Source organism: Gossypium arboreum, chromosome 10, assembly GCF_025698485.1.
Source record: "Gossypium arboreum isolate Shixiya-1 chromosome 10, ASM2569848v2, whole genome shotgun sequence".
Classification (NCBI taxonomy): domain Eukaryota; kingdom Viridiplantae; phylum Streptophyta; class Magnoliopsida; order Malvales; family Malvaceae; genus Gossypium; species Gossypium arboreum.
This window is the reverse complement of record NC_069079.1, coordinates 113,359,453-113,381,390: the sequence shown is the minus strand read 5'-3', so window position 1 is coordinate 113,381,390 and position 21,938 is coordinate 113,359,453. Positions and strand designations below refer to the sequence as shown.

Genomic DNA, 21,938 nt, shown 5'->3' with positions numbered 1-21,938 from the left:
TTTGAATCAATTAGACAAAGAATTAGTACAAACCAAGTTAACTAGTTAAAAAACAGATTGAACTAGGTTTTTTTAGATTTTTAAAATTTTTAATATATTTTTTAATCGGACTAATTGAACGATGGTCTAACTGGCTCGATTTGATTTAAAAACATTACTTCTACCTACATCACTATCCTTAGTGAATTTTTATTTGTTATTTTTCTTAAGTCAAATTATGCTTTAACATTATTTAAAACTTAATTTGAAGTATTAGGTATTTATGATTTCTAAAATTAAAAATATTTTAAACTTTATTTTTAAAATTAAAATTATTTTAAAATTTAGGGATAATTATCAAAACTATGGTTCAATGAGTAATTGTATACATAAACTTTGATTTTGTACAATTTTATAAATGGAATTAAATAAAAATTCATGAATAATTTTAAAATTTATATATCCAAATAAAACTACAATTACAAATAATATATATCCAAATAAATTATAATAAGAATAAAAAAAGATATTGATAATCAAACCAGAATAGTTACCTAATAAAACCATGTATGATAAAATTATAAGCGGAATAGTTACCCGCAAAGGTAAAAGCCGAACTTGAAACATAGAATCTCTCTTTACCAACATTGACAAGACTTCGTTACCTCATTCAGTCAATTATTTTATATAGAATCATCATATTTGTATCAATGCCAATATCTGGCTTAAAACAGAAATGTCAGACGCACAAAAATTGAAGAATGGAAACAATATAGACACCCTCATTTTTTCACTACACCCTACTAAGAAAAACAAAAATGTGGGTTTATGAAGTTTTTCTTCTTTTCTTTTTCTCATTACAAATCTTGTTCTTGAATCCTAGTTGTTGTTTTCTTGCCTCTAACTTCAGTTCCTGCATTTCATCAAGTGCCATTTGAGTTGCTTCACATCAGACCGCTTCAGTGGCTTTAGCATGAACATCTTTGCACCTTCCTCCAAGCACCTGTTTCCACATACAATATACATACATTACAATCTTTTTAACATTATAATTTGTATTCAGCAATGAATGACACGAAAACTTACTGACTGATACGAGTTGGTATGTTTTCGGATGACATGATTACAACAGGGACTTCCTTGAGAACGGATGATTCCTGGTTTTAATTCAAAATGGTGAGTGAAATGAAAAAAGGGTGCTTGCAAATGTTACTAATTAACAACTTTTGAGTAATGAAATGTTTAGCACCTTGATTTTCTTGAGCAGTTCATAGCCGGTCATTCCAGGCATACAGTAATCTGTTATTATCATATTGACCTCAGAAACCTGTAAAACAAAGAAAAGACATAAAGACACAATCTTTATGAATTTGATGAAAGGGATGGCGTTTTATTTTATGTTTTACTTACAGTGCCTTCCAATGTATCATTTCCCAGTCTCAAATAATTCACAGCCCTCAGTGCATTCTCTGCTGTAGTCACTGCAACCAGGGATTTAAATTGCGGTCGCGGTCGCGTTTTTGGTTGCGTTGCGTTTATCGCGGTTGCGGACATAATGGATGCTATTGCGGTCACTGCAAGTATCGCGGTCGTGAATTTTTTCTAAATTTGCACAACCTATTGTAAAACATAATAATTATAATTATAATTATAAAAAGTCACTTTTAATGATTTTTAGAGTGTTTTCTAACACTTATGAACTTTTATTAATATAATATGAGAACACAACTTTTATAATCATTAATTATTCTTATATTTATTTATAAATTTTCTAAGAATGTTATATTAACTAATAACAAAGTAAAAAGAAGAAGGAAATATTAAACATTTATCATATTTAATAAGCTTGAAACTTTTATAGATAAAATAATTGAAAATTCATACCGAGAGATGTCTTTAATATTTCTTGACACTTAGAAGATGGTGAAGATATAAACATTCTATGCTGCAAAAAGAAAAAAGAATATATAAATGTATAGATTCTCATTAATTATTCCTATCTCCTATCACTTATTCTCACTCTCATTCTACTTTCATATATAGTTTAACATGCTTCGATTCTTAATTATCTTTTCATAAAATATACTCCATTCATTTATCTAAAGATATATTTTAAATGTTTTAATATCATCAAAATTAAGAACATTAACAAAAGTTTTCTTTAAAAAAAACATATCTTACAAATAATGGTAGTGGTATGATTTAGTTTTCACCAATTAGTGGAATGACGAGGAAGATCAAATCCTTCACCTTCACTTTGAGAGCGTTCTTGACTTGATTCTCTTGACCTTTGTCTAAAAATATATCCAAAAAAAGTGACATTTTCACCTTGGTTTTCATATAATTGATATGGAGGATATATTTAAGGAGGAGGATACATGAAAGGTGGAGGTGGGTGATACATTGGTGGTGGAGGATGCATTTGGGGCTGGTATGGCACACCATAATTAGGAAATGGTGGATAATAACCATATGGTTGTGGATAACCATGTGAAGGTTGAAAATATGAAGGTTGTTCTGGTGGATAAAAACCTTGAGTGCTAGTAGATGAATCACTGTACCCAAGGTTACTAGAACTCGATCTCCTACCAAATGAAGAGCCTATAGAAGTATGCTTTTTGCCTTTTCCTTTTGATGGAGCTCTAGGTTCACTTCTATCTCTCCTAGGTTCAGGAAACATATTTCCATCAAACTCTGATCTATCACGGAAATGTCCACTAGTAGTACCAACCCCATATTCTCCTCCATACTGACTAGAAGGCATAATTTCACCTCTATCACCACTATATCCATCATCCTCATCAATTGGACTTAAACCACCACCATCGGGTCCATCGCCACTTTGACTTGGCGTTGAACTAGAACTTGAATGAGACAAACTTTGTTGTTGAGATTGATCGACATCCATTTCATCATCAGAGGTATCCACAGGCAACACACCGGCATTTTCACCATCTAATAACGGATTCTCTTTCTCATGAAGCCATTCTGATAGTGGATCAACATCTTCAAAGATATGATCAAGGCTGATAGGATTAAAACTAGCGTTTATATCATCAGTGCTCATTCTTTTTTGATGCCTTATCTGAAGCCTCATATTATAATAGGTAAACATTAGTTTCTCAAGTTTTTTATACTTTAATCTATTTCTTGCCTTGGTGTGAATATAACTAAATGTGCTCCAATTTCGTTCGCAATTTGATGCTGAAGTTGTTTGACTAAGCACTTTAATTGGTAATTTTTGTAATTCGGGAACACATGTGCCGTATATTATCCACCACTCAGTTGCATAATATTATTTAAATTTCAAAATAACTTCAAAATGTACAATATAATTAAATAATATAAATTAAATTAAATAATTTAATTAACTGTTTACCCAGATTCATTTGCTTCCAAGCTCTTTGTGCTTGTGGAGTACCGAATGTCTCATGTTTATCTCTAAATAGTAACAACTGCATAAATAAAAGATAGAGTAAAAAAAAAAAATTCTATTTCAAATTATGTAACTAAGTAACAAATAATAGTACTTGAATCTAACCTGATTAACCATTCTGACTTGAGTATCAAGAGAAGGTTCTAATCTTTCCATTACTGATCGTGTACCTTCTAATGTTTCTATTAGTACATTCTCAGAATGCTCCACCCCAAATTGAAATTGAGGATTGAGAAAATAACCTAAGTATAATTTATAAGAATATCATCAAATAATAATAATCTAAAGCTTAAAATAATAAAATATAAAAATAGTTCTTAATTATATGAAACATTTATCTTACCAGCTGAATGCAAGTCGGAATGCATAAAATTCCATCTATTGTCAATAATCTTTTCATACTCGGTGAAATATCGACAATCTTGTTGAATTGCTCATTTAGCTCTATCAACAGCCTCATAAATAAAGCCCATTGTTGGTTTTTCATCGCTATCCACAAGTCTCAATACTTTTAGTAGGGGCTCTTAAACTTTTATGAGGTCGTTGGCTTTTTTCCAAAAATCTTTTCCCAAAACAATTTTTTTAGCTTCATAAGTAGGCCCTGACTTTTGTTGTCCCCATTTTGATTTTTTAAATTCCTATATATTCATAAGAAAAATTTTAAAATAATATAATTTAAATTATTTGGAACTAATAAAATCATTAAAGGTTGTTATATTTAAGTAATTATATTAACTAATTATAAAATACTAACCTTTGAATTAAACATTTCTCTCAGACCTTGCTTTTGTCTTGTTATCTCTTCAAGTTGAATGAAATGAGTTGCAAATCAAGTAAGAGAGGGTCGAAGTATTTGTTTCCCTTGTGTATACTTCATCAAATCAACAGTCCAAGTGATTGTATAAAAAGAAAGTCACTTTCTTTGCCTCATCTAACACTTTTGCTACACTGGGCTTCTTCCCAATATCTTCAAGGCATAAATCTAAACAGTGAGCTGCATATAAGGTCCAATATAGATGTTTTCTTTTCAACATTAATTTTTTTTCCAGCAGCTTTCATTGCTGCCTCATTATCAGTCACTATTTGGACAATGTAATTTTCTCCGATTTCTTCTACAACTGAATCTAGCAAACTGTAGTAGAATTCAGCATCTCTACTACGAACACTTGAGGCATCTACCGATTTCCAAAAAATGGTTCCTTTACTACAATAAACAAGGAAATTAATGATGTGCATTTGATTCAAACTGTTGGTCCAACCACCACACATTAGAGTTGCACCTAATTCTTTCCAATGAGTTTTTAGTCCATTTACCCAATCACGAACTCGTTGATACTCTGACTCTAAATACACATCTGAAATCTCATAAGGTGTTGGGAGCTTTACACATTGTCCAACTTCTGTCGACACTTGAATTAAGTTATACAACCATGGAGAGCTTGCTAATTGAAAAGGAAGTCTTTCATATATTAATAATTTAGATACCGCTTCACCTATCTTCTTTCGAAAAGTCTTTAAAATAGAGTCACTGACCTTTGGTTGCTTTGAACTTTTACTTCTAGCCAATTCAGGTATAGCTCCCCTTAAGGTAAACTCAGACTCACTTGAAATGGATTTACTTGTTCTTTCTCTATGATATTCTTTAGCTGATCCATGAGAAGATCGCCCTTCTTCATAAATGTTCTTCCAACCACCAGTACTTCGTCTGAATTCTTCCCTTCTATGCCACTCGTGTTGTGATTGGATACTTTTTCGAGTTGCTTGCCTTATAGTAGAAACCTCATCAACGAATTCCTAGTGTTCATCCTCATCATCTCTTAATTGAGATAAGAATTCATCTTTTCTCCTCTTTTTGTCTATTTTCTTTGTCTTGCTTTCTTTCAATATATTTATCATACTTTCTCTAATGACACCTGTTAATAAAATAAAAATAATTCATGCTTTATACTATTATCAATTATATATAATCTTTATAGAAAATTTACAATAACATTTAAAAATAATAATAAAGTATCACATACCAGTAACATTAGGGCATGGTGCAACATTGCTAGTTTTATGAGCAATGTGCTCTTTAAATCACGTTATTCCTCCTTTCACAACTTTACCACAAAGTTTACATACGATATTTCCTTTCATATTTGGCACTGGAGTTCCAAAGTGCCAACCTATATCATTACTTGGTGCACCCTCCAATCCTTTAGTCGGGAACTCTTCATGTTGTGGCATGCTTTGTTTTTATTTATATATAAGAAACATAAAATTATATTTAGAAATATAAGCAACTCATTACTTATATTATCAACAATATAATACAAAAAAAAGTAAACATCATTAACATGGAAAATTTAAATTTATTGCATAATCCATACATAATAATAAATAATAATAAATTATGAAAGTTATGAAATTTTAAAATAATAAATAATAAATAATTATCATTATAAATTATAATTACAATAGTAATTAAAAATAACATATAAACTAAAATTATAAACCTGATAAGATTGAAGATTTCATATTAAAAATATAATAATATGATTGTTATCAAAGTAATTTTCATTTTCTGTAAAATCTCTCCAAACTCTAATAAATTAACCCAAATATACTTTGCTTCAACAAGTTAAAACAGGATGGGTGTGAGAGGTGGGATTCACTCTTTTCCACTTTAAATACTTACTAGTTTATACTAGTTTATAGAAACAACATGTGAAAACATTTACGTAATATATTTATAAAAAATTGCTATGAAAATTAAGGGCATGAAATAATAAAGTTAAGATGATTTTAATGTTGGGTTTCAAATGTAATTATTTACATTTATATGCATGTATTTTTTCTAAATTTATCAAATATAAAAATATATAAATACCTCGAAATAATATTTGTTATTTTATAAAATGAATGGATAATAATTTTCTAATTGAGTTTGGTCTCGGTTATTAGGTTACATCAACTCAATCAACTCCTTAATTTATAGTATAGATGATTTTTATGGTTGCATTAACATAGTATATAATTACATAAGAAAATTATTAAAACTCCATATGTGTATGTAAAATTTAATTTCATAAATTATTAATATGAAAAATTTATATCAATAAAAATTAAAAATAGAATATAAATATTTATATTATACTTAATTGCCGATAAGTTAATGTCAAGAGTCAACTAAACACTAACTTGATTGGAAATTAATTAAAAACATAACCTTTTACAAAGTAGCAAATATTACAATATAAAATGTTTTTACATTTTATACAAAATACATAAAAATCAATTTAAATCCAAAATACATATAGAAAAATACAAACAATAATCAAATTTAAAACTTTCAAATCCTCAATTTTATCATTCAAATTAAATCTCGTTTTTTATATTAACTTTAATAAACATAGTGAGGATATCATTCTCATTAAATAATATATAGTGGTTTTATTTTAAAATGATTATATATATATATATATATATATGTTTAATGATTATAATGAATTCCATTTATGAGCTTTAATTTCAAGTCTTACAACATATTAACTTTAAGTCAAAGTGTCAAATATTACTCCCATTAAAGAGTGACTTGTCAAGAAAACATTGGTAGCCTAAACGGTGCCTTGGTTTTGGCTAGTAGTAAAGGAAAATAAAATTGAAAAAAATAAAGAAAAAAGGAAATCAAACGGCAGAAATATTAGAAATAAAAATTGAAGAAGAGGCCCTAAAGTTCCAGCTTCCAAGATCTCGCTTCTCTTGCTCGTTTTCATCTCCGTTGCTGGATTGATTTCGTTTTTCTCGATCTTACAACGATTAGTAAGGAATTGATTCACTTTGTGATCTAAACTCTATCACCCTCTCAAAACTCATATTATCCTCTCAAAGCTCTATCAAGTTCTTGGAATATGCTGCAAAAACAAGCAAGATTCAACAAGACAAAGTTTCAGGTACTTACTTGAAGATTATCAGTCTTTGAATGTGCAAGTGATCAGTTTGCTTTGTTTGCCGTTTGGGTTTCAGTTTAGGGATCGAAATATGAGAAAGGAGTTTTGAATTTTGATTGCTTTTTTGTTGTTTATTTGGTCGTCTTTCTTTTTACTTTTTTTTAATTGAAAACACTGATTTTGCAGGGGAATATATTCCCTTTTGTTTTATTGTGTTTCACTATTTCTGCTGATTTTTATTTAGAGGAGGGAGATGGATTTTTTTTTAAATTTACTATAACGGGATATAATGGGAATAGCGGCCCGTTATTGCCGTGACTGGCTGTTACCTGTTAAATTGCAGCCGTGACCCACCGCTATCGGAGTGACTCCGTTTCACATCGTTATTTTCAGCCGTTGCGATTTTGAACGATGCCGCTACCACTATATAACGGTCGCTATAGCGGTTTCGGTCCACTATTTAAATCCATGACTGCAACACAACACAACCAAAAGAAATAAAATTCTTGGGGAAAAAAGGGCTTAAAACTGAAGGGTTAGAGAAGAAAAGAAAGGTTGTACTTTTGCAAGCGGAGTTCTTGAGCAATCTTTCAACCAGTTTCCTATCAATGAGGCTATCATCCATAACTAAAACATGGGGCTCATCTCCTAACTCCATCGCCATGTCTTTGGAACAGCTGCCACTTCCACCACCAGAACTATGCATCCTATGCAATGAAAAATAAGAACCCTGACCACTTGTAAAGAAAAAGAAGCAAAACAAAACAATAAAGAAAGAAAAGTTGGAAAAACTAGAACAGATGTGTTATGAGAGTAAATGAGAAAGGGAGGTATATTTATAGAGAAGGGACTATTTGGAGAAGATGTGGTATGAAAAAAAAAAGCCCAAGGAGATTACAAATATTTGTTTATCTTTTTAGGGTAATCTTTGATTTGATTTGGGGGGAAAATGAGAAATAATTGAGAAGCTAAAAGCAGCGTTCAAAAATTTATATTGTTATAAAGTAAAGAGGGTTGGAGAGAATAAATAATAAAGAAATTATGAAAGCAAAAGAGAATGTAATTTATTGATCAAAAGGAGTGATTACAATGCTTTATCAGAGTCTCTATTTATAGGTATAAGAAGTATAGAAAAAGTAGAGATCTAATTTTAATAACTATTAGAATTTAAAGTACACTAAAACTTTATCTTGATCATAATGGACATCCACTTAATAAGATATTCTTAACACTTCCCCTTGGATATTCATTGGTAGATAATGTGCCCTATTAAAACCTTATTAAGAAAAACCTTGTGGAATAAAAACGTAATGAAGGAAAAAGAGTACATAATCTATAATATGCATAATATGCTGCCTCATTAAAAACCTTACCAGGAAAACCTAATGAGAAAAAACCTCGATTAAGGGAAAAAGAGTACAACACTTATTTACTCCCTTCATAAAAACATAACATACTTTCTCATATTTTACGTATTCAATTTTGAATACTAGTTTTTCAAATGACTATTTGAATGTATTGTTAAGCATTTATATCACCATTCTTTTGAAAATCATTAGTGAGGGAAATTTTTGGGGAAACATATTTTGATCTCTTTAGGAGTTTCAACAATAGTCATAGCAAACTTCAATTCATATAAATGAATAATTTCCCAAGAATTTCACTATGCTTCTAGCATTCTAAATCCTTCAAGGATTTTAATATAAACTTTACTATATATTGATTTATAAAGGTTGTAACAACCACCATTAGATGCAAGTTAAATCTTTTATGAATTGTCAAAATAATATGTCTAAAGGTAATTGCATCCACCACAAAAGAATATTATATCTTTTCATAATCAAAACTAGTACTTAGTGAAAAACTTTATATTTTTATTTCGTTTTTGCAAAACTACTTTATTTGCATCTTCACTGACTCTATACCTTTAGATATTTGGACTACTGGTCCAAAAATTCCACGAATTTAGTTGTACTTGAGTTGCGTCTTTCTATTTTGATCAATTTATTTCATATCTATATTTTTCAATAGATTTATTCAAGATTTTCCTTTTATTTCATTATTTCAATAATAATATTGCATACAAAATCATTTTCGACTACTTTTATTAATCGGTTCCACATTTTCTTGAATTGACATAACTTGTCGATATCTCTTATTTTCATTATTTTAAAATTCAGTTTCAGGTACCTGAATCTCTTCTAAAGTTTTACTTATTAGTTATGTTTTGGGTCTCTTCTGGAGTACCCGCCTCCACTATATGACCATCGAGAAGAATTTTCATATTTGGAACCAATCAATCTATTATTTTATTCCAACTGATTGTCTTATTGAGACTTTAATTCAAATAAAAATATTAGATGGTATATAACACTTGGTTATTCTTATTAAGTTTGTAAATACATCTAATAGTTAACTTATAATGAGTTATCCTTATTGAACTTTTGGTTTAAATTACTCTCTCTAACTCATTACAAGTTATTATTTCTCTCCCCTAATGTCGGAAAACTATCTAATCAAAATTGTAATAACAAATTATGTCATAATTGAATCTCGAATATATTCAAAACATCTAATAATATAAAGAAACTTGTAATTAATATATATTCCCAACTTTCTTTGAAGATTCACTCATATTTATGCATTATGGTGGAGCAATTGGAATATATATGCACATACAAAAACTCAAAGATGAGAAATATTTAGATCTTGATCAAAAACCAATTGTAATGGGGAGTTCTATAACTTATTGGCTTGATGCATACAACACATAAATCAACACAATCTCATGTTGATATATAAATCAACATGTATATCAATCAATAATTTCTCTAAACTATTATGCACAAACTTTTACAAAAGTTTTTCAAACTCAATCAATAAAATATTGAGATATAAACTCATTAGTATTAGAAAGATGAATTGTCTTAATTGTATGATCTAAAATTGATTATTTAAACAATCAATCTTGCAGACGACAGGTTGCAAATTGATAACACATATGTGGTTATTTTGTAGATGCATCTACCAAAATCATAAAATATCATAACCATCCACATGGTGGATGAATGGACCTATACTCATTTAAAAAATGCAAGACATTAAATATCAACTTTAGCTAGTGAGTTTCTAACAATCAATTTTCACTGAGAACAAGCAACATATAAGAATTTTCTTAAATTAAAGGATCTTCTAGTTCTTTAGTGAATGTACATATGAATTTTTAATTAATTTTCGCATCATATATGATCTAGGATGGTCTAACTGGTCACGCCAAGTAGTAAATGCATTTGTATCAGTAAACTTTTGGTTTGCTTTAACATGTATTTCAATTGTACTAAATTGAAACAAATTAATGATATTACTATCATTCCTTTTACTTTGTATCCACATATAAGTGCTATTGTGACATTTACTATTGGAAATGTCAAATCAATGTGAATATTTTAATGTCACTAAGTCAACAAAATAAATATAATTTCTAAACAATTATATACAATATTCGTTTCAAGGAATATGCCAAAATCTTCAAATATCTAAAAAAAGTTGTTGCAACTTCATGTGCATTCTAACGCCCCAAAATTTTATGTTCTGCAGTTGCTACATTCTATCAATTGTCCTGCTTTACTAATTCGGCGTGTGGGTGTGTTATCGGTAAGTGTGGTGAGTATGGTTTGTGTTTTGACTAATGAACCCTTGATTGATTAGTTTCATTTTGTGGCATAGGAGAAGTGCAAAGGGCTAGAGGCTGCTAATCAATGCCTTTGTATATGAAATCTTCGCTAATCGTTTGGAAGTAAGGATTTTGGTAGGATCAAGAGTCGTTTTGTTTTCGTTAAAGTTCGGGTTGGTAACGTTATTAAAGGCTAATTTCGTGTGATATTGGGTAATTTTAGGTACTGTATGGCTTGGGAGTGTTTTCATAGCAAAACGATACCAGGTGTGTATCCGGAAACATAGAAAATGAGGTTTCAATGAAATTTGAAAACCTTTCCATTGACGTCACACGAGCGTGTGGTCACCCGTGTGGTAGGTCGTGTAATGGAACACAGGCGTGTGATCGACGAGTCAGGCTGTGCGCGTATGACACGGTCGTCTGATGGCCAGGAAGGCCATGTGCGAGACACAGGCTACACTGATTCGGGTCGTGTGGGCTACACGGACGTGTGAGATTCTGGGCTAGGCCGTGTGATCCACACGGCCAAGGCCAATTTAGGCCGTGTGGGCCCACATGGGTAGACTAGATGGGCGTGTGAGCCCATTTCTTTGAAATATTCTGTAAGGTTGCATGGGTCACCCTAGTTGACTGTGGACCTATTGTAGGGTCAGTAAGCTTTACTTAAACCCCTGGTTATGTGGGCTGATTGTATGATTTTTGACTGAACATGATATCTGTACCGAATTGAATGTATGTACTATAATTGTATAATAGCATGACATCTTTCGTATGTTGCATTGCATCAGGGTGGGTTATTGATGATATTTGAAAGAAGTGTCTAAAAGGCCATTAAGCCCGTTGTCTGGCAGCTCTGCTGCAAATTTCTGATTATATGTCGTATCTCGGTACAGCATGATGTGTAGGGATGGGTGGGTTGATTAAATCCCCACATGGTGTGTAGGGCTAGACGGAGATGGTGTGTAGAGGCTGGTGGATAGGATTCTGATTTACTGTATCTGCATTCTGTATTTGCTATGGGCCAAGGCCCTAATGTATTTCTGAGATTGTATCTGACTGGGCTAAGGTCCAAATTGATTTTGTAAAGGGCTTAGGCCTGGACTGTAAATGACTGTATTCTGATGTGTTCTGTATGCATGATTTTTGTGGGGATTACACGCTGAGTTTGTGAAAACTCACCCTTTCTGTTTAATATGTTTAGGTAACCCCTAGACTTGACGGAACAGCGCAGCGGAGGACTCGACGGTGGCCACACGTAAAATCTAGACTATTCTAATAAACTTTCAGAATTTATTACTTATTAGGAGTTGATGTAATTTTTGGTACTTTAGACTGTTTTGGATTTAAACTTTGGATTTTTACTACTTTACGGTTTTAGAACGGCTAGACGGTAAAACTCAATTTGGTTTAAAACAATGATTTTCTTCGATCAAGCGTTCTAAAACTTCTGCTAAAAAGGTATGATTTTAGATAAAATAGAGAAAATGCATTTTACCTTGAACTAAGATAAAGGCTAATTAACTGGAACGATTTTAACCTGATAAAGTCATTTTCAACTTCCATTCCATGTGATATCACCAGATTCAGCCACAATGTTTAGGTCGGGTTTGGGGTGTTACATTTAGTCTTAAAACTCGACTGTGGATTTGAGTTTTAAAATTTGGTCGTAAAAAAATGTTTTTGTTAGTGGTGTGAAATATTTTGATTGAGTATGTGATACACCAAGTCTCCGACGCTGATCTTGTAAGTGTTCTGAACTTTGATATGTTTTATCTGGAAATACTATTAGTATACTGTGAGAATGCTATAGTTAGTATGCTCTAAGACTGTAAGGAAGACTGATAGAGACTGTGATTCGCGATAACAAACTTTAAACTTCGGATACTATTTTGCATAAAATATCTTTTAATAAATATCAAAACTATGACTAATTCATAAAACTATTAATGTAGATAAACTTTGAATCTATGATGAGTGCATAAGGTATCCGCAGACGGGGTATTAGAGGCCGTAGAAGGGGCCGTAGAGGGGCTTGAGCTGAGTTTTTGGCATCTGACATCATGTTTAATTTAGACACGAGTGAGACACCGGTGTCACCTGCGACTGAGACTGGGTCTCAAGACCACATGGTTGGGGACGACGCACTGTCCCAAGCTATGCTCAGGATATTGGAGAGGGTCGCTAGGCCCAATACTAGATTTGGGGGTTGGGGGTCAGTTACAGAACGACTTCGGACAAACGGGGCTGAGTTATTCTAGGGTGTCACTAGGGTCACCCCCAACATGGTCGAGTATTGGATGGAGGCCACGAAAAGAATCATAGACGACTTAGATTTTACCCCCGAGCAGAAGCTAAAAGGTGCTGTCTCTTTGCTTCGTGACGAAGCATACTAATAGTGGCTGACCATTAAGGAAGACACTCAGCCCGAACGACTGAAATGGGATTTCTATAAGTAAACTTTCCATGGTAAATATGTGGGGGCAAGCTACATTGACGCTAGGAGATGTGAGTTTCTGAATCTCACGCAAGGGGACCGTTCAGTGGCTGAGTATGAGGCCGAGTTTCTGAGATTGAACCGTTATGTGCAAAGCATGATAGCTACCGAATATGAGCATTGTGTTCGTTTCAAGGATGGAATCATGGAAAATTTGAGGGTTCTGATAGCTCCGCAGAGGGAGCGTGACTTTTCAGCACTGGTAGAGAAGGCGAAGATCACCAAGGAAGTGAAGCGCGCTGAGCGCCAAAACAAAGATAGAGAGATGGGTAAGAATAAGAGGGATTTAGAGCCCACGAGTTCTGCGATGAGACCTAAGAAAAAGGACAGATCTGATGGGCCAGTGAGAATTGGGCCCCCTGTTGCACCTACTGGGATCTTGCCTTGTGGCATTGTGGTAGACGCCATCCGGGTGAATGTTGGAGGATGAATGTGGCATGTTTGAGATATGGGTCTACTAAGCATCGCGTTCAAGAGTATCCGTTAAGGGCCAACCAGATGTAAGCTCCTGGTTCTAGCACTGCACAACTACCGAGAGTAGTTCAGCACCTGTCTAGGGGCCGTGGTCAGGCTAGGGGTGGTAACAGTATGGGCTGTGGAGAGAAAGCACCAGGTAGTGGTGCTGGACATACTAAGGCGAGACAACCTGCTCTTGCTTATGCTACTCGTCACCGACAGGATCGAGATGCTTCAGATATCATTACGGGTATTTTTTAATTTATAATATACCTTATTTTGCACTGATAGACATAGGCTCTACACACTCCTATAGTTTGAAACTTTAGAGATTCTGATTGAGAATACTTCTTGTGAGGTGACTGTTGTGAGTCCTTTGGGGAAATTTATCTGAGTTAGTAAATTGTATAGAGACATTCCGTTAAAGGTACAGGAGACAGTATTTTTGGCTGATCTTATGGAGCTTCCGTTCAAGGAGTTCGATTTAATTTTAGGGATGTACTAGTTGGTCAAGCACCGAGTAAGTCTGGAATGTGCATCTAAGAGGCTTGTTTTGAGAACCGAGGGGGACGACAAGATAGTTGTGATTGAGGAACATCAGGATTTTTTAACTAATGTGATTTCTGCATTGGTAGCGAAAAAGATGGTTCGAAAAGATTGTGGGGATTATCTGGCCTATGTAAGTGTTTTTGATTCTGGGGATTCTTCGATCAAGGACATCAGAACTGTAAGGGATTTTCTAGATGTCTTTCTTGAGGAACTATTGGGGTGGCCTCCGAGCTGTGAAGTGGAATTTGGGATTGAGCTTTTGCCGGGTACAGCTCTGGTGTCTATTGCCCCATATCGAATGGCACTGAAGGAGCTTACAGAGCTTAAGACTCAGATTCAGGAATTGTTGGATTGTGGGTTCATTCGTCCCAGTATGTCTCTGTGGGGAGCACTTCTGTTGTTTTTAAAAAAGAAAGATGGGACAATGAGGATGTATATCGACTACCGAAAGTTGAACAAGCTAACAATTAAGAATAAGTACCCACTTTCAAGGATTAATGATTTGTTCGATCAGTTTAGAGGGGCTTCTGTGTTTTCCAAAATTGATCATCAACTGAGGGTTAAGGAGGCTGATGTGTATAAGACGACATTTAGGACTCGTTATGGCCACTACAAATTCCTAGTGATGCCCTTTGGTTTGACTAATGCACTAGCGGCATTTATGGACTTGATGAACTGAGTGTTCCAGCCGTACCTAGATCTGTTTATGGTAGTGTTTATCGATGATATTTTGGTGTATTCTAAGTCTGAAGACGAGTACGATGAGCATTTGAGAATGGTACTACAAATTCTTCGTGAGAAACAGCTGTATGCGAAGTTCAGCAAGTGTGAATTTTGGCTCCGAGAAGTAACATTTTTGGGACATATAGTTTCTGTTGAGAGGATATGAGTTGATCATCGTAAGATCGAGGCGGTGTTGGATTGAAAACGGCCGAAGAATGTGTCTGAGGTCCGCAGCTTTTTGGGGTTGGAGGGTTACTATCGGCATTTTGTAGAAGGGTTCTCCTTGATCGCGGCTCCGTTGACTAAGCTTCTACGTAAGGAAGTTCTTTTTGTGTAGACTGATGCACAACAAGAGAACTTTGAGAAGTTCAAGATTGTTCTAACTCAAGCTCCTATTCTAATACAGCCGGAGTCTGGAAAAGAGTTCACCATTTATAATGATGTGTCACATGTCGGTTTGGGTTGTGTGTTGATGCAGGATGGTAAGGTGGTTGCATATGAGTCTTGTCAGCTTAAGACTCATGAGGAAAATTACCCAATGCATGACTTGGAGTTGGCTGCTATGGTTTTTGTACAAAAAATCTGGAGGCATTATTTGTATGGTGAGAAGTGTATCATCTACACTGATCACAAAAGCCTCAAGTTCCTCCTCACTCAGAAGGAGCTAAATTTTAGGTAGTATAGATAGATCGAGCTGCTTAAAGATTACGATTGTACTATTGAATACCATCCTGGCAAGGCGAATGTGGTGGCCGATGCTTTGAGCCGTAGAGCTATGACTGATCTGAGGGCGATGTTTGCTCATCTAAGTCTATTTGATGATGGTAGCTTATTAGCCGAGCTTCAGGTTAAGCTGACGTGGATTGAGTAAATTAAAAGTAAATAGTTGGAGGATAAGTCATTGGGTCTTCGGTTTAGATAGATTGAGAGTGGTGGCACTACGAATTTTGGGTTAAACTCCGAGGGTGTGTTGTGTTTCCTAGGCCGGATATGTGTGTCGAATGATTCCGATCTGAGGCAGTCTATACTGAGAGAGGCACATAGTAGCCCTTACACTATGTATCCTAGTGGGAATAAGATGTACCGAGATCTTCGAGAATTGTACTGGTTTCCAGGGTTGAAACTAGAGGTTACTAATTTTGTGGCTAGATGTTTGACATGCCAGCAGGTTAAGGCTGAGCATCAGTTGCGTTTGGGTTTGCTACAGCCAATTAAGATTCTCCTTTAGAAGTGGAAGCGTGTGACGATGGACTTTATTAGTGGGTTACCCTTGACACCCACTAAGAAGAATTCTGTTTGGGTTATCGTGGACCGATTGACCAAGTCAGCGCACTTCATACTAGTTCATACTGATTATTCTCTGCATAGGTTGGCGAAGCTTTATATTTCTGAGATAGTGAGACTGCACGGCGTACTGATTTTGATCATCTTTGATAGGAATCCTCGTTTCATGTCTCGATTTTGGGGAAAGCTACATGAGGCTTTGGGTTCAAGGTTGGACTTCAGTACTACATTTCATCCTCAGACCGGTGGTCAATCTGAGAGGGTGATTCAGGTATTGGAGGACATGTTGAGGAGCTGTGTGATTGATTTTTAAGGCAGTTGGGAGGATTATCTACCGCTAGCTTAGTTCGTCTATAATAACATCTTTCAGTCGAGTATTCAGATAGCAAATTACAAGGCTCTATATGGTCGTAAGTGTCGTACTCCTCTGTGTTGGACTGAGTTGGGTGAACGTCGAGTATTAGGTCCTGAGTTGGTTTTCAAGACTGAAGATAAGGTTCGACTGATTAGGGATCGTCTGAAGGCAGCTTCTGACAGGTAGAAGTCTTATGCTAATCTGAAGAGATGTGAGATTGAATATTCTGTGAGAGACTTCGTGTTTCTGAAGGTCTCGTCATGGAAGAAGGTTCTGAGGTTCGGTCGCAAGGGCAAGTTGAGCCCTAGGTTTATTAAGCCGTATTGAATTCTAAAACGAGTGAGACCTGTCGCTTATCAGTTGGAGTTACCTTTAGGGTTAGACCACATTCACTATTTGTTCCATGTCTTGATGTTCAGGCGTTACTGCTCTGATGCCACGCATATTGTTCTTATTGAGGAGATTGAGGTTCGACCAGATCTGAACTTCGAGGAAGAGCTGGTTCAGATTTTGGATCGCGACGTTAAGGTTCTGAGAAGGAAATTCGTTCCTTTAGTGAAGGTGTTGTGGCAGAACTATAGCACTGAGGAGGTTACATGGGAGCCTGAGGATGCGATACGTCAGTAGTATCCTCATCTATTTTGATTAGGTAAATTTCGAGGATAAAATTTTCTTTTAGGGGATAGAGTTGTAACGCCCCAAAATTTTATGTTTTGTTGTTGCTATTAATTGACACAACTGTGTATCTACTTCAGTGGTTAAGTATTCTGGGTGTATGTAAGAAGTCTTCAGTTCAAGCTTTGCCTTTGGCAAATTTTGGCATTTTTTCTGATATAAGCTTTAACCTTGTGCAATAGGCTTAAGTTTAATTGTTTGCAGAGCTAAATTAGAATAGGCCAGCTAGTCTGGTGGTTAAGGTGTGTATTAGAGTATGAAAGATTTGGAGTTCGAATCCTTGCGCTAGTGTAGGAGTTTATTTTTGCTCGTTTGACCGAAAGAGTTTCAATCAAATAGGTTTCTAAGTTGGTTGAGATGAAGTGGGTTTAGTGGGAGTAAATTGAGGGGATATGCTGTCTGTTGGGATTTTAGTTTGTTTCAAATCCTTTTTCTTTTCTTTTTTCCCCAAAAATTCAAGCGAACTTTTCTTTTCTGGTTCTCTGTCATTTTTCCTAGCCTCTCTTCTTATCATCGATTTCATTCTCCTTCCTACATTCTATCAATTGTCCTACTTCATTAATTCGGCATGTCAGTGTGTTACCGATAAGTGTGGTGAGTATAGTTAGTTCCATTTTGTAGCTTAGGAGAAGTGCAAAGGGCTAGAGGCTGCTAATTAGTGCCCTTGTATACGAAATCTTCGCTAATTGTTTGGAAGTAAGGATTTTGGTAGGATTAAGAGTCATTTTGTTTTCGTTAAAGTTTGATTTGGTAACGTTATTAAAAGCTAATTTTGTGTGATATTGGGTAATTTTAGGTGTTGTGTGGCTCGGGAGTGTTTTCGCAACAAACAATACCAGATGTGTACCCGAAAATGCATAAAATGAGGTTTTAGTGAAAGCTGAAAACCTTTCTATTGATGTCACACTAGTGTGTGGTCGCCCGTAGGTAGGCCGTGTGATGGAACACGGGCATGCAATCGACGAACTAGGCCGTCCGCGCATGACACGGCCTTGTGATGGCCAAGAAGGCCGTGTGCGAGACATGGACTACAGTAATTTGGGCTGTGTGGGCCACACGAGCGTGTGGGCTCGTGTGGCCCACACGGGTGAACCACACGGGGGTGTGAGATTCTAGGCCAGGTCGTGTGATCCATACGACCAAGGCCAATTTGGATCGTATAGGCCACACAGGCGTGTGGGCCCACACGGGCAGACTATATGGGTGTGTGAGCCCATTTCTTTGAAATATTCTATAAGGTTGCACGGGTCGCCCTAGTTGACTGTGGACCTGCTGTAGGGTTGGTAAGCTTTACTTAGACCCCTAGTTATGTGAGCTGATTGTATGATTTTTAACTGAACATGATATCTATACTGAACTGAATGTATGTACTGTAATTGTATAATAGCATGACATCTTTTGTATGTTGTATTGCATCGGGGTGGGTTATTGATGATATTTGGAGGAAGTGTCTGAAAGACTATTAAGCCTGTTGTCTAGCAGCTCTGCTGTAAATTTCTGATTATGTGCCGCATCTCGGTACAACATGGTGTGTAGGGATGGGTAGGTTGATTAAATCCCCACATGGTGTATAGAGGTTGGTGGGTAGGATTCTGATTTACTGTATCTGCATTCTGTATCTGATATGGGCCAAGGCCCTAATATAATTTTGAGATTTTATTTGACTAGGTTAAGGTCCAAATTGATTCTATAAAGGGCTCAGGCCCGAACTGTAAATGACTGTATTCTTATGCATTCTGTATGCATGATTTCTGTGGGGATTATACATTGAGTTTGCGCTCACCCTTTCTGTTTAATCTATTCAGGTAACCCTCAAACTTGACGGATCAATGCGGTGGAGGACTCAACGGTGGCCACACATAAATTCTAGACTATTCTAGTAAATTTTAAGAATTTTTTTACTTATTTAGAGTTGATTTAATTTTTGGGACTTTGGACTGTTTTGGATTTAAACTTTGGGTTTTTACTACTTTACGGTTTTAGAACGGCTAGACGGTAAAACTCAATTTGGTTTAAAACATTGGTTTTCTTTGATCAAGCATTCCAAAGCTTCTGCTAAAAAGGTATGATTTTAGATAAAATAAAGAAAATGCGTTTTACCTTGAACTAAGATAAAGGCTAATTAACTGGAATGGTTTTAACTCGACAAAGTCATTTTCAACTTCCATTCCATGTGTTATCGCTAGATTCGACTATAATGTCTAGGTTGGGTTTGAGGTGTTACATGCATCCAATCATAACGAGCTTTAGATTGAATTATCATATTTTATTACTCATAAATAGATTTTTTGCAGTCAAATATTTTGCTTCCAACCCCTTAATGGAGATGATGACAAAAGAAGATCACAATTATAATCACAATCAATTCAATTTAATAACAAGAGTAATAAAAACTCAATCCTCCCTTTTTCATCCTTTAAAAATAGATATTTATAGCAATAGTGATTCATATGAAATATAATATTTTCCTCATTCAAAATCTCAATATAAGATCCACTATAAATATCTTTTAAAACCAATGGATTAACCATCACAAGATATTAATATATTAGCTTTTCTAGAGCTTTCGACTAATTTTGTGCTATCAAATATTGAAATAGTATTTATTTTTTTAGTACCAAATAAGATATGTAGCACCCCAAACCCGGCCCAGACGTTATGGCCAGATCCGACATGCCACATCGAAGCGTTCAAAACATTTTATATTATTGATCCAGAAAAACTTAGTGCTTTAAAAGATAATTTCATTATAGGCCAAAGTGAATGGAAGCTGTGCACCAGGTAGGAAATCGGAAAAGAGGAGGTGAGTCCATCGGACTGCTTAAGTACCAAGCTACCTTCGGATCCAATCCAAGACATGCATACCGCCATTGCCACACCTTAACGTCATGGATATTTCTAGGAAACCGATTTGATTAAGTCATTTTTAGGAAAAGTGATTAATTTTGGAAAATACTTTCATTGCGGAAGCTTTGCTTGTTGTCGTGTTTATTTTGAAATCAATTGTTGTTTTTGAAAACGCGCCCTAAAGCTATCCAATTTCAACAGTTAAAATAAGTAATACCTATCTTAGTAATACATATTAAAACCATTAAAAATAATTAAGCGGCCTTATTACATTTAAAACCCAAAACTTCAAACGTAAATAAAAGGATGTCCAGCTTCACGGAAGAAAATCAAACTTTCAGAACGGGTGACCGCTCCGAATTCCTTCACAGCTCCAAGCCCACTATGGTTGGGGATTACCTGCGTGGATGAAAATAAAAGGGGTGAGTTTGAGGAAACTTAGTTTGCAAATTAACCCAACCATAGCCTATATCAGCTCAAACCTCAGAAATAGAATAAGTTGGGCTTAGCCCAGAGCAGAATTCAGAATAAAGCCCATAGGCCCATAACAGAACAGAACATATATTACATATTTATGCAGAAACCCAACCCAGATTCATCCATAACACCCCTGCATCAGCCTTACACCATGTGGGAGACTACTCGACCCACCCAACCGCTACACACCACGTAAATCGCAATGAGGTCGCGGATATTATGACGAAGTCACCAGATACAGATATTGTGGCAGAGCCACCAGAACAGATATATGTGGCAGAGCCACCAGATCAGATAATTGTGGCATAGCCACCAGAAGAGATATATGTGGCAGAGCCACCAGATTAGATAATTGTGGCATAGCCACTAGGACGCTTCCTCCATATATAACCCATGTCCCCATACAACAGATATATAATCATGGCATACATCATACAGAATCAGATCGTCATAATTTTCAGTCAAAATTAACCCTAGGGGTATAACGGTAATTTTGCACCTAGGGGTATAACAGTAATTTTCCATACATAGGGGTATTATAGTAATTTAGATACTTTTAGGGTTTTCATGCATATCCTAACTATTTACGTACTATCAGAACACTTACCGTGCATACTTACCGAATTGGGCCCGTTGGCCCATGAACCCGATCTTTGGCCCATTAAACCCAAATTATCAAAATGTACGAAATCGCGCGTACTGCAGTTTATTACTTTCGATTACCAAATATACAAACCCAACTATCTTACGAGCATTCGCACACTCGTAAATTCCCAAAATATCGACTTTTCTGCATTTCGGCTTTTCGGCTTTTGCCAATCTAGTCTATGAGAGGGTGTCAGTTACACACCTGCTTGTGACGATATGCTGACGAGATCCACACACGAACCGCCTACAATTGGATTACTAACACGTTAATCTAACTATTCAAATACAAACTACGTATTAACCCCTTACAATATTCGGCCAACCACACCTACAGATTAGAGTAAGCTTATAAGAAATCAATAAGCAACTCATTAACAAATTTTTGTCAGTGTTTACCACATAATCAT

At 35.1% G+C, this 21,938-nt stretch overlaps 1 protein-coding gene across 1 annotated transcript; it reads right to left on the bottom strand.

Annotated features, from left to right (window-relative positions):
* Positions 1 to 885: 885 nt before the first annotated feature.
* On the bottom strand, positions 886 to 8,053 carry LOC108488252 (two-component response regulator ARR17-like). The gene is made up of 5 exons (XM_017792544.1): positions 7,909 to 8,053; positions 1,390 to 1,460; positions 1,229 to 1,306; positions 1,066 to 1,136; positions 886 to 982 (listed from the first exon to the last, which is right to left on the bottom strand). The coding sequence occupies exons 1-5, from the start codon at positions 8,051 to 8,053 to the stop codon at positions 886 to 888; spliced, it is 462 nt and encodes a 153-aa protein (XP_017648033.1).
* Between the last annotated feature and the right edge of the window lie 13,885 nt (positions 8,054 to 21,938).

Bases quoted from the DNA above. Each gene is read 5' to 3' on its own strand.
- LOC108488252 (XM_017792544.1), bottom strand. From the start codon at position 8,053: ATGCATAGTTCTGGTGGTGGAAGTGGCAGCTGTTCCAAAGACATGGCG. The intron at 1,137-1,228 runs GTGCTAAACATT...AATTAAAACCAG, and splicing joins AACTGCTCAAGAAAATCAAG to GAATCATCCGTTCTCAAGGA. The intron at 983-1,065 runs GTAAGTTTTCGT...ATGTGGAAACAG, and splicing joins ATACCAACTCGTATCAGTCA to GTGCTTGGAGGAAGGTGCAA.